The 14,247-nt window shown below is 42.1% G+C and overlaps 1 protein-coding gene across 1 annotated transcript; it reads left to right on the plus strand.

Annotated features, from left to right (window-relative positions):
- The first annotated feature begins 3,163 nt into the window (after positions 1-3,163).
- LOC148901473 (nuclear factor 7, brain-like) lies at positions 3,164-12,891 on the plus strand. Its single transcript, XM_088987619.1, has 6 exons — positions 3,164-3,835; positions 4,941-5,036; positions 6,889-7,122; positions 7,216-7,238; positions 8,275-8,390; positions 8,479-12,891. Exons 1-6 carry the CDS (start codon positions 3,290-3,292, stop codon positions 9,045-9,047), a joined length of 1,584 nt encoding a protein of 527 aa, XP_088843745.1. The 5' UTR covers positions 3,164-3,289; the 3' UTR covers positions 9,048-12,891.
- Positions 12,892-14,247: the final 1,356 nt, after the last annotated feature.

Here is a 14,247-nt window from a genome sequence, read left to right on the forward strand (position 1 = left end):
AGCTTGGCCTCATACAACGGGCAGCAGGAGGCAGACCACGTGTATTCAGGGACAGACACCCAGTTATTGATCCGGCGAGGGCCATTTGAATAAGGCATTGCACCTGTGATCACGTACATCGGACCCTCACAGAAAGCCTTGAACTTCTTCAGCATTTTGTGATCTAGGGAATTTCAGGGGCATGAATTGGAGCCTTCCCAGTGAGGGACAAAATTGGGGAAGGTGAATGTGGCCATACGGTCTTCTCTGGTCTTCTGGTGCATGCTGGGATTGAGATGGCCCCTGATGTAGTTGGAATTATTGAAATCCTGAAATACTGCTTGACTTTCGAACATGTTCTGATCCGCTCGAGTGTTGAATGGCTTCATTTGAGTATTGGCGTGTGAGAATACCAACCGAAGAACAGATAACGGCGGTTTATTTTAGTTATTTGGAGGGAAATAACTGAAAAATATTTTGATATTTTAGTCAGTACAGACCCTAACAGGCTCCATTACATACTTACATACTTGCATATTAGCCTTGATTGTCATTGTATGATGCATCCGAGTTCTTGGCACCAAGGTGCTAGAGGCTGGCACCAAGTAATACTTCTATTGCACTGACCTGAGCACAAATCCGTTCAGCCAATAAGGGGAGGTGGACTGCAAAGCATTCTGTCAATAGGTGAACTGGCAAAACCCGAACCGTGGGTATGTGGGGGCGCACAACAATGAGATCCAACACAAGAGCTGTCTGGGAAATTAAGATGTGCGTAATGGACTGGAAAGCTATGGATTTTGAATTCATATTGGATTTTTCCAGAAGAGTATGACTTTTCAAATACACTTGGTTCAACAATAATCATAATCATCATCATAATCATAATGCAAGTAATTTTCTCGTTGAAAGTCTGACATACATTGGCAATGGATCTCTATATAATCCACATGTTTGATGATAAAATCACGACCGGAAATTAGGGCCACCCCAAGAAATGTGCACGTTATGCATTGCGTTTGTATCAGGAGCTCGCTGGCATAAAACAAGCAGTGGTAGTCAAGTCTCCTACCACCCCCTTGTGGACATTGTGAGAATAATACTTTTCAATGTCACCAGTGTCCAAAAGCCTGCGGTGTTGATACATTTCTTTTGCCTTTCATTAGAGACTCCGTGGGGATATACAGTGGGGCATTAGCTTACGAACTTAATTGGTTCCCAGAGTTTGTCAGGCCAAAAGTGTGTATCCCAAAAATTAATTTCCCATAGGAAACCATTAAAATGAGAATAATCCGTTCCCAGGTCTCCATAAAATATAATTATCAGCTAAATAAGCCTTAAACTACACACAATATACCTTATTCTATATATAATAAATGTGATATTGTATTGTAATGAAAGAAATACACTGCACTGTATAATAAAGTCACTTTATTTACATTTGTGATGGTCGTTGATGGCTCTTAATTGACACCTCTTGCTTTCTGACTTGTAAGGTCTTATGAAACTGAGGCATCATGTTGATGATTCTCATAGCCACAGTCTTCGGGGTGGAACTGTTCAATAAAAGCCTGCACATCACCCCACTTAGCCAACATTGCCTTGATGCTCTCACTTGATGCTGCAGCCATCTCCTCCTCCTCGCCCTCAGATGACAACTCCTGAATGGCTTGCTTCTGCTTGTCCTCTTGAAGGCAAATCAAATCCTCTGTGTTGAGGACCTTATTATGGTCAGCAACAAGCTCCTTGATGTCATCTGCATCCACTTCGCTTCCCATGTTCTGTCCAATGGAAACAATGTTGTCCAAAACAAAATAGTCATAAGGATCAAATCCTTCAAAGTCCCTCGCAAGGATGCATGCGGGCCACAAATTCTTCCATGCTGCTTTCAAGGATCGAAGGGTAACATCATGGCAAGCCTCTAGTCACGTGAAAGCATTGAGTAAATAAAGCCTTTGTGTAAAGCTTTGTTGTGAAGGATGGTAGCAATGGTGGACTTAGCATACAGGCCGCTAAATCCGACAAACGCACACCTCGTTCGTGTTTCTCAATTTAACTCCTTCTTCTCCACGACTAATTTTGTTTTGTGTCTTCTTCGGCTAAACACGAGCCTGTGGTGGGGTCTTTTTCGGTCCCATAACAGCAAAAGTATCTGTAAAAAAACTCCTTGGAGGCGATCGACGTGTGCATTCAGAGAAAGGGGGTGTGGAAAGGTAGGCCGGCTGTGGCGCTGTTCGGTCGTGTGCCTTGGTGTTCTTCCGCCGAAGATTACTCCACCAGCCGTGGTGGGGCGGCATTCCGTGTGTATCCCGAAAAGTAGTGCTTAATCCAAGGTTTAATTTTCATAAATTTCACGTTCGTAAAACAAAAATTTTGTAAGGCAAGGTGTTCGTAAACCGAGGCCCCACTGTAGTTTATATACCACGATCTTGATCTCGGCTTTTGATGCAGTGCCGCCTGATAGTTCAAAGGTAACAGACATTCATTCCGCTGCTTACATGCATGGATTTCTTCTGATTCTGTGAATGTTGTGGTTGTATTATGATATTGTCCATTGAGGAATGTTGTCCTGACTGAGCGATTCAGAGAAGCTCGATCGTTTTTATTCCCAACCATTTTACCCACTTGTTGCAGTTAGCTTGTTCGCCTGTGGGAGTTTACAACGGCTGATGGGTGAGCATCCCTCTACGGTACAGCCTTTTTTGCCACAAGTTCTATCTTTTTTTTACATCTAGTTGCAGCCTGATCATTCGAAGTTAATGCTTATTTCGATGAAAAGGTTTCTTCAGCCGTCATCTGGTTCTTTGAAGCTTACACAGACTTAATTCTTATTTGCTAAAAAAAAACAATAGTTTAGTTTGAACATTACATCTTTTTATATAGGTTGAATGTGATTTGTAAATCATAGTATTCTATTATTAAACAGTTGTGTTGCACAATCGTGTGTTTAGTGTCCAATTGTGTTTTTATATGTAGACACAATACCAATTGAAAGTGTAAATTGATGTACTTAAAAAGCGTGCACACTACCTGACAAGTTCTGCTAGAGTAATTATTTCCCACTCACGGTTGCTTGTGAGGCATGTAGCAACAAGTCGAGCCTGTTCCTGCGCGTCTTTCTGAGTTTGTCGATTTCGGGACGAGAAAAAAAACATACTCGAGCTCAGGCCACGCCTTTTCTGCCTCACGTCCTACAGTCACCTCTTGCGTCGTCAAGTCGAGCAGTCAGACTCACTCTCGTCTTTAGCGATCAGTACAAGTCGAGTCGGTACTTGTCCCCGAAAGGGGAATATGTGCACACAGGAAGACAATGGCGGAGGCCGGCGCACTTGAAGAACTCCAGTCGGAACTCACCTGTCCGGTGTGTCTGGAGATCTTCCGCGACCCGGTCATCCTCGAATGCGGACACCACTTCTGCCAGGTTTGCATCGTTCAATGCTGGGAGGCCAAAGCGGACGAGCAGACGACTTGCCCCAAGTGCCGCAAAACTTGCGCGCGGAAACTGCGGCCAAACTCGCTCTTGTGTAACGTGGTGGACAGCGTGCGTAGAGCTCAGGCCATGGACCCCGCCGCCGCAGCGGGGGGCGCAGGGCCGCCGACGCCGCCGCAGTGGGACCCGGAAGGCCCGCCTGAGGAGTCGGAGGAACGGGAGCCCGGGTCCAGCATGAGCAGCGTCGCCTCGTCCGTCGGACACTGGCCACGCCTGTTCGGAATTGACATGTGCGAGGAACATGAGGAGAAACTCAAACTTTACTGCGAAGACGACCAGCTCCCTATTTGTCTGGTCTGCGGCATGTCTCGGGACCACAAGACGCACAACGTCATCCCCATTAACGAAGCTTTTGAGAACTATAAGGTATCTGTCGGTGTATATATTATTGTAAGCCACTGTAACGTAAAAAAAGTACTGCTATTGAGAAAAAAAAGTTCCAGCATACCTGCAACCCTTGTTTGCGTTCAGTTCACATAGATCATGGATGCATTGTTTTAATTAAGATATACTTCCATAGGCCACAAGAGGGCGGCCACACGCCATTAGGTGTACTTGCACCAAAGTAAGAATTAATTGATGCACAGTGCATAATTGATGAAAAATGTTGGCTGCTGTTTTCGTTAAGTGGTACCTGTGTGCTCAGTATAAAAACAGGAGCAGCTTATTTTTTTTGTTTCAATGCAAGTATAGTGTATTGTGTCTTGGGAACATATTGCCCCTTTCTTGGCATACCAGCGCACAAAGCAGCTTCAGCCTGATGCAAAGGAAAGCAATTTGGCGGTGGACAACTTCAATGTGGCCCGCGGCAAAAAAATGACTTTGACACCCCTGCTCTATGCCTTGCTTACACTCATATATTTTTGCAGTATGGACATAGACGTATAGTATTTGTATACATACAGACTATATAAAATGGTTTTATTTGTGTCCAAATTTGCCGTGTCATGGCTACTGTATGTGTATCGTTCCATTTTCTGGAGAAGAAAAAGATGTATAAAATACTGAATATACACTATTTTGGAATTAGGGGAAATAATTTAAGAAATAGAAATAGTGGATGTGACATATTCCTCACTAATTGAAAACCTGCCCTATTTTGTAATTACATTCACGTGTCTTGGCATTGACAAACAGGACTTTCATAAACTGTGGAATGGTTTGAATGCTTTTCCAAAAGCAGATGAGCCAGTTTGCAGGCTCCAGCCATTTTAGTGTCTTACTGGAATTCAGCAGGCCAGTGTGAGCTTTAGTAACTCCTCCTATTGGACCACTCTGACAGATTTGTATTTATTTATTTTAACTGGAGCTGAAATGGTAGTTTTGTTTGAGTTTCTGGGTCAGACTTGTGTCATATGAGTGCCATTAAGGATGAGTGTCGTTCAGTGAGGAAATGTCGGGGCTGGAGGAGCTCATGCTCTAATCCAGTTTTTTTCTGTAGTATTTTAAATGAGCCTCTTCTTCCCAACAGGATAAACTGTCTCGTGCTCTGGAGAGAGTTCAGCAGCAGTCGGAGGAAGCCTCACTTTTCCAAAAACACACAAATGAAAAAATCCTTCTCATTAAGGTATGAGTTTTTACTGTAGAGACACGAATAAACAGCCCACGCTTCATTGCACAACATTAAAAACCTTGCCATGACAAAACGCTGCAATATTTGGAAGAATAACGCCGTTGCTAAAATGCTAATGGAAACAAACTCACATTTGACAAACTGAAGATAATATAAAAACGTGTCGAGTCCTGTTTGTATTTCTCACACTCATGCACACTGTAGCCAATTGGACATTTTGAGGATTGCATATGCCACACCGACTTGAGTTAGCGTGGGCTGTTGTTGAAAATTGAGATGTGGTATGTGTGTGTGCACATCTGTTCAATCGAGATATGAGCACAAGTAACATGTTGACTGCTTGAAAGGTACCAGATAAATCTACGTGCACTATCTTTGCTCAAAACCCCAACATTTCAGAAAAAAAAATACATAAAAGCTTCAATGTAATTGTGTGGCCTCTCTGCTGTTTGACCTAATTTTCATGCACATTAACACATTTTCACTTCTATTTCTGTCTGTGTAAAAGGATGTGAGTAAACAACGTAAAGGGGGAAGTTTGCCAACTTCTCTTCCTGTGTGTTTTTTTGCCTTTTTTCGACTAATTTGGTGTCATGTGTTTCCAATTCAGGACATCTCGCAAATGCAGAATTTTACGTATGAAAGCACTGCGTTATATTGCATTGGGAAATCAGATGGAACTTCCAAACAAGTGATTCAATGGTATTACAATTTTACTTGATTGGTGTAAAATTATTTCCTCAAACAATTTATCGTTGTTCATGTGTCAATGCAATGTCAATGGCCTTTTGGCTGAATGATATTGGACTGCCATTTAATGTCCTTCCGTTAGATGGCAGAATAATAAACCCGTTGCCATTCATTCTCCTGAATAAGTTATGAGTTCTTTCAAGTACCAGCTTTGTATTCAACTAAACAGGTCCATATTTCACAAAGTGAATTTGAGAAGGAATTGAGATAACTTTCTTGTTTCCAGAACAAATACTTTTTGTGACATGTTTGTTTATTGGCGTGCTGTAAAACACGTACCTTGGCTCACAAAACGTTGGGAAATGCTGCTCTAAATTCAAATGACATAAGGTCAAACAACGATTTTTTTTCTCCAAAAGACATCCATTCTTTGTTTTCTATTGCACTGTACATGAACCGTATTCTATTGGGCTGATGGCAAGTGGTAATTTCACCACAATGACGGATCGGTGCAGAGGCCGATTGAATATCCATGCATTGCATATCAATAATGTTGACATGACATGATCACAGATATTGACTAGTTGTCGCTAGTCTACTGCCTCACTATTATTAAGGTGCCCTTGATTAAGGAAACACACTCACTCTTCCAATCCTCTTTGCGTGCGTGTTAGCTGTAATTTGAGGAACAAATACAAAATGTCACGAATTGCAAGGTGGTGGTGGTGGACCCCCAAACAAGCAGCTAGGAGGGTGGTGCAGGGTGTATTTGACAAATTGTATTAAAGAAAGTCAGCAGGAACAAAATTTCAAACAACAAAGTCATCAGAACACAAATGTCCAAAGTAGCAAACAAAACCATGAGTAAAACATGACAAGATGAAACAAACCTGACGGGGTGAAACAAACAATGAATGGTCGTGCTGGGAGTCCTTTTAACTGCCACTGATTAAAATGACCAACACCTGTGCAGCTGAAAGCAGGGCCGGACAGTGCCACCCGTAGGCCACAAACCGAAACGTGACAAAATAAGAGTGACTTGATTGTTTCATCACACACTTGATGGATAGGCCAGCATCCCAGTGAAAAAAAATCTATTTTTCCTGAAAATAATCTGAGGTGAAACTAATGGAATGTGTGACCTCTTTCCACTCAGGAGGGAGTAGGTGATCTGGAGGAGATGGTCAATGCAGAGTTTGGCCATTTGAGAAATTTCCTTCGGGAGGAGGAGGATCGCATCAAGCAGCAATTGCAGAGGCAAAAGCAGGAGAAACTCGCCGAGCTGGAGGGGGCACTCACAGAGGCCACGGAGCAAATCAGTCAGCTGGAAAGCACCGCCGACCAGCTCCGTCTCAAACTTATGGAGGAGGAAAACCCAGAGCAACTCAAGGTGAGACAGGGAAATGTTTAGGGAGGTCTGAATGTTGACGCGTTATTGTAAGTGAGCGATGTAACCTACCTGTTTTGATTTCCTCTATTTTAGGGTATTAAAGATTTCATTGGCGGGTGAGTACCATCGCTGTTATGAAGTGACATTTTTGTGTTTTATAATTGATGACCTGTCAGAACATGTTTAACTCATTCACTGCCAGATAATGTGCTAAAATGTGTCCACTCCAGTGTCAGGGTTTTTGTCCTTTTCACTTAAATTCCAGGACTCACAGAATATTGAGTTTTAGGACTACATAAACATTCAATGCAGCATAAGAAACCTTAGACTCTCACCTTTCACCAGATGGGTCTGGGGTACTATGAGGTGCAAGTGGGGGCGGCTGTACAAAAGGCAAATGCTGCCCCCTCGTGCAAAGGAAAAACATTGCTAGAGGTTTGACCAGCGCTTTATCGGCAACCCCGCCAAAAAAACAAGACATGTACAAATACGGGAATGGCACTCCACGTCATATTTTCAATTCCCAAATAAATTCATGAATAGCAGTGAATGAGTTAATCTGATTTTCTTCAACCATTGAAACTTTTTTCTGCTTCAACTTGATCATTGATGGCCTTGATTGTTGCTTGTGAAAGACCGAATTACCGTATTTATCCGAGTAAAACACGCAACATGTTCTACCTAAAAAAGAACTCAACGTTTGGGTGCGCGTTATAAACGAGGCCTGGGAAAAAAGTATCATATATATTTAATGCTTTATCCCTTCCAGGAGGGGGAAGCATTTCCATGCCTATTCTCCATAGTCGTGCTTTGTTACACCTTCAGCTGTTGCTAAGGTGCCTTTCAGTTTCCATTCACGGAAAGACCCGGATCACGAGCATTCCTTTTTTTTATTGTTGATTACCATTTCTTTCTTTCCTCGCCTCGCCCACACTGAAATGTGAGTTAAGCATTGTTGTGCCGATTCAGTGTTTACATTGTCATTCAGTGTTTACATTGTCAATAAATGATTTTTATCATAATGCTTGGTCTGAGCCGAGAAAAAGTGAAACAAAATGTTCTACCGATTTTCAATTTGAAAATTAGGGGTGCACGTTATACACGTGTGCGCGTTATACTCAAATAAATACGGTATTCTTTTTGCCTTTCCAGGGCTGAGAGCATATTTGAGCGCCCCCCAGAGGTGAGTGTGGATCTACAGTCAGGAGACTTTGTGGGACCTTTGCAGTACAGAACCTGGAGGAAAATGAGTGATGTTTTCCAGCCTGGTATAAACACCCATGCGCACACACACTCATTCACAGCCTGTCCAAGTGTTTTGATGAGAGTCTGAATATATATCCCTCATATTTGTAGCTGTGACTGCAGTTTCGTTGGACCCAGACACGGCCTACCCCTGCTTGTGGGTATCTTTATGTCGCACCAGTGTCCAGGTGGGTAAAATTCAGCCCAACCTGCCCAACAACCCAGAGCGCTTCACTCGCTACAACATCGTCCTTGGCTCGGAGGCCTTTTCCTCGGGTAGACACTACTGGGAGGTGGAGGTGGGCTCCAAGACGGCATGGGGTCTCGGTGTGGCCCGAGCTTCCGTCAACAGGAAGGATGAGATCAACCTCTGCCCCGAGGACGGTTTCTGGACCCTGGTGCTGAGGGACAACGGAGATGGCACCAGCGAGTACGAAGCATGCACGGACACGGAGCAGGATAGCTTGTTATATCCATCCAAACCCCCAAGGCGGGTGGGCATCTATCTGGACTGCGGCCGCGGTGAGGTGGCCTTTTATGACGCAGGAGACATGAGTCACCTGTTTACTTTCTATGATGCCAAATTTGACGAACCAGTTTATCCATACTTCAATCCCTGGCCTATTATTAATGGCTACAACTGGGAGCCGCTGACCATTGTCTCGCCGCGCTGGGGATAGATGAGTCAGCACATTTGGCTGCAATATGTCAAAACGAGATTTCTGCGTCAGGTAAAGCTGTTGAGAAAAGGATCACGCCGTAAAATCTTAATTTTTGCCTTGCAGCATTTGCAAATTAGCCTATTTGTTCAATTTGTTTTAACCTATATATACAATGTTATTCACTAAATAATTGCGTGAAAAATGAGTAACAGTATTGCTTTGCTGCCATTGGTGGCATCTTAGTGATAATGTGAGTTGAAGAGCACTATTTATACCAAAACAGTCGTTTGTCACCATCTTTTGGCATCTATGGGCAGTAAAATATACTGTAAAGCTTAGGGGCGGGGCAACAATTTCTTGTAGCTTTTTTACTGCGAGGCCTCAGTGTCTATCACCAACGAATAGCAGGGGTTCAATGTAATGTGCAAAGCTAAAATAAAATGATAAAAAGCAAAAAAAAGCACAACAAAGTACAAAAGCGCCCCTTGTGAATTTCCGTAAGCCATGGTGTCAAAGTCAAGGCCCGGGGGCCAAATCTGGCCCTCCACATGATTTTAGTCGGCCCGCGCAAATCAACTCTAACTAAAATTGACGTATGTAAACCACAATAGCAGTCATTATTCTTGAGTTCAGATTTCAAAACTAGTCATTCATCAATTTGTTGTGTGCTCTATATGTAATATGTGGAGGAGATAAAACATTCTAAAGGTTTCCCCAAATTCATAACGGCCCCCGGGAGGAAACCGTAACTACAATGTGGCCCTTTGCAAAAAAATTACTTTGACTCCCTTGCCGTAAGCGATTCAGATAATTTAAGGTTTGAGCACTGGGTGGTGCAAAAGCTGTCTTGCAATCATAGTCTTTTTTTAATTATTATTATTGCCATCATGCCCCAAAAAACTGTTTGTCCAGTTGAAAATGTCGATGAAGAGTTCCACTCCGAACACACAGAGCCATGCTTCGTTGAGAGTTGGCAGTGAGGGGAATTCATGGAGATGTTTATCATATGGGGATGCAAACACACACAGACATGCACACACAAATCTCCCAAGGCAGTGCTCAAAATTGCAAAGGAAGTTGCCCAAGTCCATTTTTGGTGAATTCCACGGCTCGTTCGTGCTTAGACAAAGACCGACTCATAAATTAATCCAAATGAGCCCCAATGAAACCATTCAAAACTAAAGAGGTCAGCCAATTGTTTTTCTTTTGATTTTGAGATTGACAATTTCTTTCATAAGGTTTTCTGTTGGGGGTAAAAAAAAGAATGTTGAATACACTTTAAAAAAAGCAAATCAAGCATGTCAAGTGCCATAATGCTTCCTAAAGTGAAACAAAATTTTAAATTGTCATATGAAAACTACGATAACCGTCCTTGTTCTTGATTTCAGATTTTAAATCTAGTTATTCATTAATTTTTTGTGCATTCTGTATGTAATATGTGGAAGAGATGAAACATTCAAATGGTTTCCCCAAATTCAAAACGGCCCTCTAGGGCAGGGGTGGCCAACCAGTCAGAGACTAAGAGCCACATTTTTTACTATGTTACTGCAAAGACCCACATCATAAACATGGGCACACATGAACACCCCATCCCTCACACACGCAGACCTCTGCTCAGCCAGATTTATTATAAATATCAAATTTTAAATACAAATGATATATCAGAAATTGACTCAGAGTACTAAAACCACAGGAACATTTCCAACAAAGAACACTGTCTTACACACCCAAACTCAGTTCAACCAAGTCCACAAACAAAAATATAATAATTTACAATAGCGTGCATGTTGCTTAGTGGGACTTCTGGCATTCCTTGTCTTGAACCATCCTCATTAAATCTGGCTTGCATTCTGTTGTTGCCACTCGAAGCAATTCTTTTACATGAGTGTCAGTCAGAACGGATCGATACTTTGATTTCACATGTTTCAGGGTAGAAAACACAGACTTGCAGACGTATGTTGACCCAAACATTGACAGTATTTTAAGCGCTGCCGGTTTGACATTGGAGTATTTTTCCATTGGCACAGTTTTCCACAACCCAATGGTCCCTTCCCTTAAAGCAGGTTTCAATTGGTCTTCCTCACAAAGGTCGATCATCTCCAACTCAGCTTCATCTGTGAAGTCATCATTGTTTCTTTCACATCTATGCTACGAGTTGTCTTTTAATGGCACAATAGCAAGGAGTTCTTTGATCACACAATCCTTTTTTATAGACCGTGCAAATATTGCCAACTGATGCTTGTCTTGTATGTCACAACTTTCATCCAATGCGGCACTAAAATACTCACACGCTTGAAGGTCTGAGTGCAGCTGTGATTCAATAGCCGTGCTAATGTCTGATATTCTGCGTTCAACAGTATAGCGGGACAGTTAGACATCTGCTACCATTACTTTTAGTTGGTCGTTTTCAGGAGATAAGATTTCAACGGCGTCACTGAGGCATTTCTTAATAAACTCCCCCTCGTTGTATGGCTTGTGCTTGCTAAGTTCAGTCCCTTTGGGAAATTCCTGGTCGATGTTCGTGTGGAGTGAGCTGAAGTGGCGCTGAAGATTTGACGCTTTGAAATGCGCTAATGATACCTGACAGATAAGGCAGAATGGCTAGACGGTGGTAACTGTAAAAGTTGCCACAAATGGTTAAGAGACCATAAATAAGAAAGAAACACATGGTGGGGCAAACAATAACATTGAAAGCTGTTACTTTGTGCTGAATCCAGGTGTGTTTCTACCAGTGCAATAAGCGGTCTTCTTGGTGAGGTCAAAGAGCAGACAAGTACATCTATTTTAAGCTTGATACAGTCTTGAACAAAGCTCAAACAAAATTCCTTCTGCGTTTAGCTTTTTGCCACGAGAGATCCATTGCGAATTCGTGCTGCTCTATATCTTGCCGCCAGAGGGGGGCCTGTACTAACGCGTGCTACTACTTTCAGTGATCTGATCTTTTTCAGTTCAATTTTGTTTTTGTATATGCGTACGTGCACCGAAAGGTTTGTGTGTTCGTGTACTTATTAACGTGTGACACAAAAAAAACGACAAAATGGTACAAAAATCCATTGTTGAGGTGAAACGTCCATGTATATTCTGTTTCATCCTACACTTGTGAATATTTTATGACCGTTAACCAGCTGGTTAGATGTCTTTTTATTTGGCACATCACGTAGAAAAACTTTTCCCGTCATCTTGATAATAGTAGAGCCATTTGGATAATATGTCACCTGTAATTCAAACAAATAAATAATGAAATGATGAGAAGAACGTGTCTATTATTCATGGCTGGTTGTAGGCTACTTTTATTATCCTGAACTCTAATTTGATATCATTGCAGTCCAGTTAAGACAGTAACACAAGCCCTTGCTGATAAATTACAGGCTGCATGTTAGGGCTTGGAAAGTGACTCTTTGAGTGCCAAACAAAGTCCAGACTCCATCGAGACTTTTATGGGTGAGTTTGGTGTGGAAGAACTTCAAAGCCCCGACCTTAACTCCACTAAACACCGTGTCGATGCCATTATTGCGACAAAGACAGGCTAAAATATAGGGTGCTTCCCAGTGATTGAAAACACATGCTATTCAAATGCCACACTTCACTTTCACTCACAGAGGCTTTTGTAGACAGACACATGATAATCTGTGTGTTTACATCATTGTTTTATAAAACTGTAGCTCTCATCTTTGCCCTGCCTCGGGATTTTTATCCCCCGCCCCCATCAATTATCAAGGAAAAGCAAGAGACATACACCTGCGTTCACCCCTGATTCAAGGTCACTGATTGCACTTTGTACAGACAGAACACTGATTGTTTCGTCTGTCCGGCATTAAAAAAAGGGAGAACACGTTGGCTTTGTGTGATGAATCTAAAAATAGAGATGAAACATCCACCTGTGTGCACGCGCGCGTATGCTCAGTGGTGCTCGCGGGATGAGGTTATGCATGAATGCAGCTCCGCTTTGAGGTGTTGCGTTTGAGCCAAAAGCAATGATCTGAGCACAGCTGAGTTTTCATGCAAAAAAAAAAAAAAAAAAAAAAAAAAAAACAAGGAACACCACGGGATCCTCAGTGTGTGTCACGTAACTAAACAGAGAGTTTACCTAATCAAATTGGAAATAATCCAATTTGTTTCGAAACAAAGACTTTGGATATGAAAAGAGAATTTGAAGGCAGATACTGTAGATTGAGAGAAATCGGAAGGGGATGGAGAAATACAGGGTGCAATCTGAATAAGGGTTGCACAGTACCAGAAAGCCGGACCTTACGTGGTAATTAAGGGGAAAATATTCAGGACACATTGTAATTGCTAGTAATTTACTAAATTAAGGACTGGCCTTAATAGAAAAACTGTACGTCCCAGTGAAGTGAAAATAAGAATGAATTCAGATGAGTTATTTTAAAAGCTCAAGCAAAATTGATTAATGAACAAAAAATGTCAGGTATACTAAGATAAGGAAACATTTATTAGTCTCACAACGGAGAATTTCCCATTTTACAGCAGCATATTTATGAAAGAAAAAGTCGAAGAACAAAATATAGAGCTGCTGTAAAGGCAGCCACTCTCGCACCGCCCTCTTGGAGTCAAAATAACTAAATAATACAACACAACAAACAAGACAATCATTCAATCTTACCCGCTTCTGTACATTCTCTTTGTTGTATGAAGCAGTTATAGATGTGAAAGCCATACCCACTCGCGAAACCAAATCATAATCCCATTAAATCAAGCCAAATGCAATGCTTCCACTTTAAAATAAACTCTCTTGAATCACACTGCACCACATTTTGAATCATCTCTTTATTGGTGAATGTCTACCTTTTGGAAATATATTTTAGCATAATACTAAAAATAAGTCAATAAATAAACAAACAACTATAGTTTTAGATAGTTTATAGATTTGTGTGTACAAGTGCCCCAGTTTATGGATACCTTACTGTGGAGGTCAAGTGAGTGGTATCCCTAGATGGCCATGTTGAAAGATAGGAGCCAATTAAGGACCGAGGTCGCCGTGCTACAGGTAGATCGGGCAAGACGTAAAGCGCTGGAGGCACAGTATAGGGTGTCACCTTAAAGTCCGCCAGAAAGAGAGTGAGGGCAGAAGAGGTGCAGGAACTTAATCCTGGGGCCAAGACAAAAGCTGACCATAAAAAGCCACGACGACAGAAACATGCCCAGAAGAAAGCACAGAGGCAGAGGAAGCACTCAACTCGGAAGAGGCCCACATGTTGAA

The sequence above is a fragment of the Hippocampus bargibanti genome, linkage group LG02, assembly GCF_051943395.1.
Source record: "Hippocampus bargibanti isolate YZ-2025 linkage group LG02, ASM5194339v1, whole genome shotgun sequence".
In the NCBI taxonomy this organism is placed as follows: Eukaryota; Metazoa; Chordata; class Actinopteri; order Syngnathiformes; family Syngnathidae; genus Hippocampus; species Hippocampus bargibanti.

Coding starts and splice junctions, on each gene's coding strand:
- LOC148901473 (XM_088987619.1), top strand. CDS start 3,290: ATGGCGGAGGCCGGCGCACTTGAAGAACTCCAGTCGGAACTCACCTGT. Junction 5,037..6,888: donor AAAAAATCCTTCTCATTAAG/GTATGAGTTTTT, acceptor CTTTCCACTCAG/GAGGGAGTAGGTGATCTGGA. Junction 7,123..7,215: donor AAAACCCAGAGCAACTCAAG/GTGAGACAGGGA, acceptor CCTCTATTTTAG/GGTATTAAAGATTTCATTGG.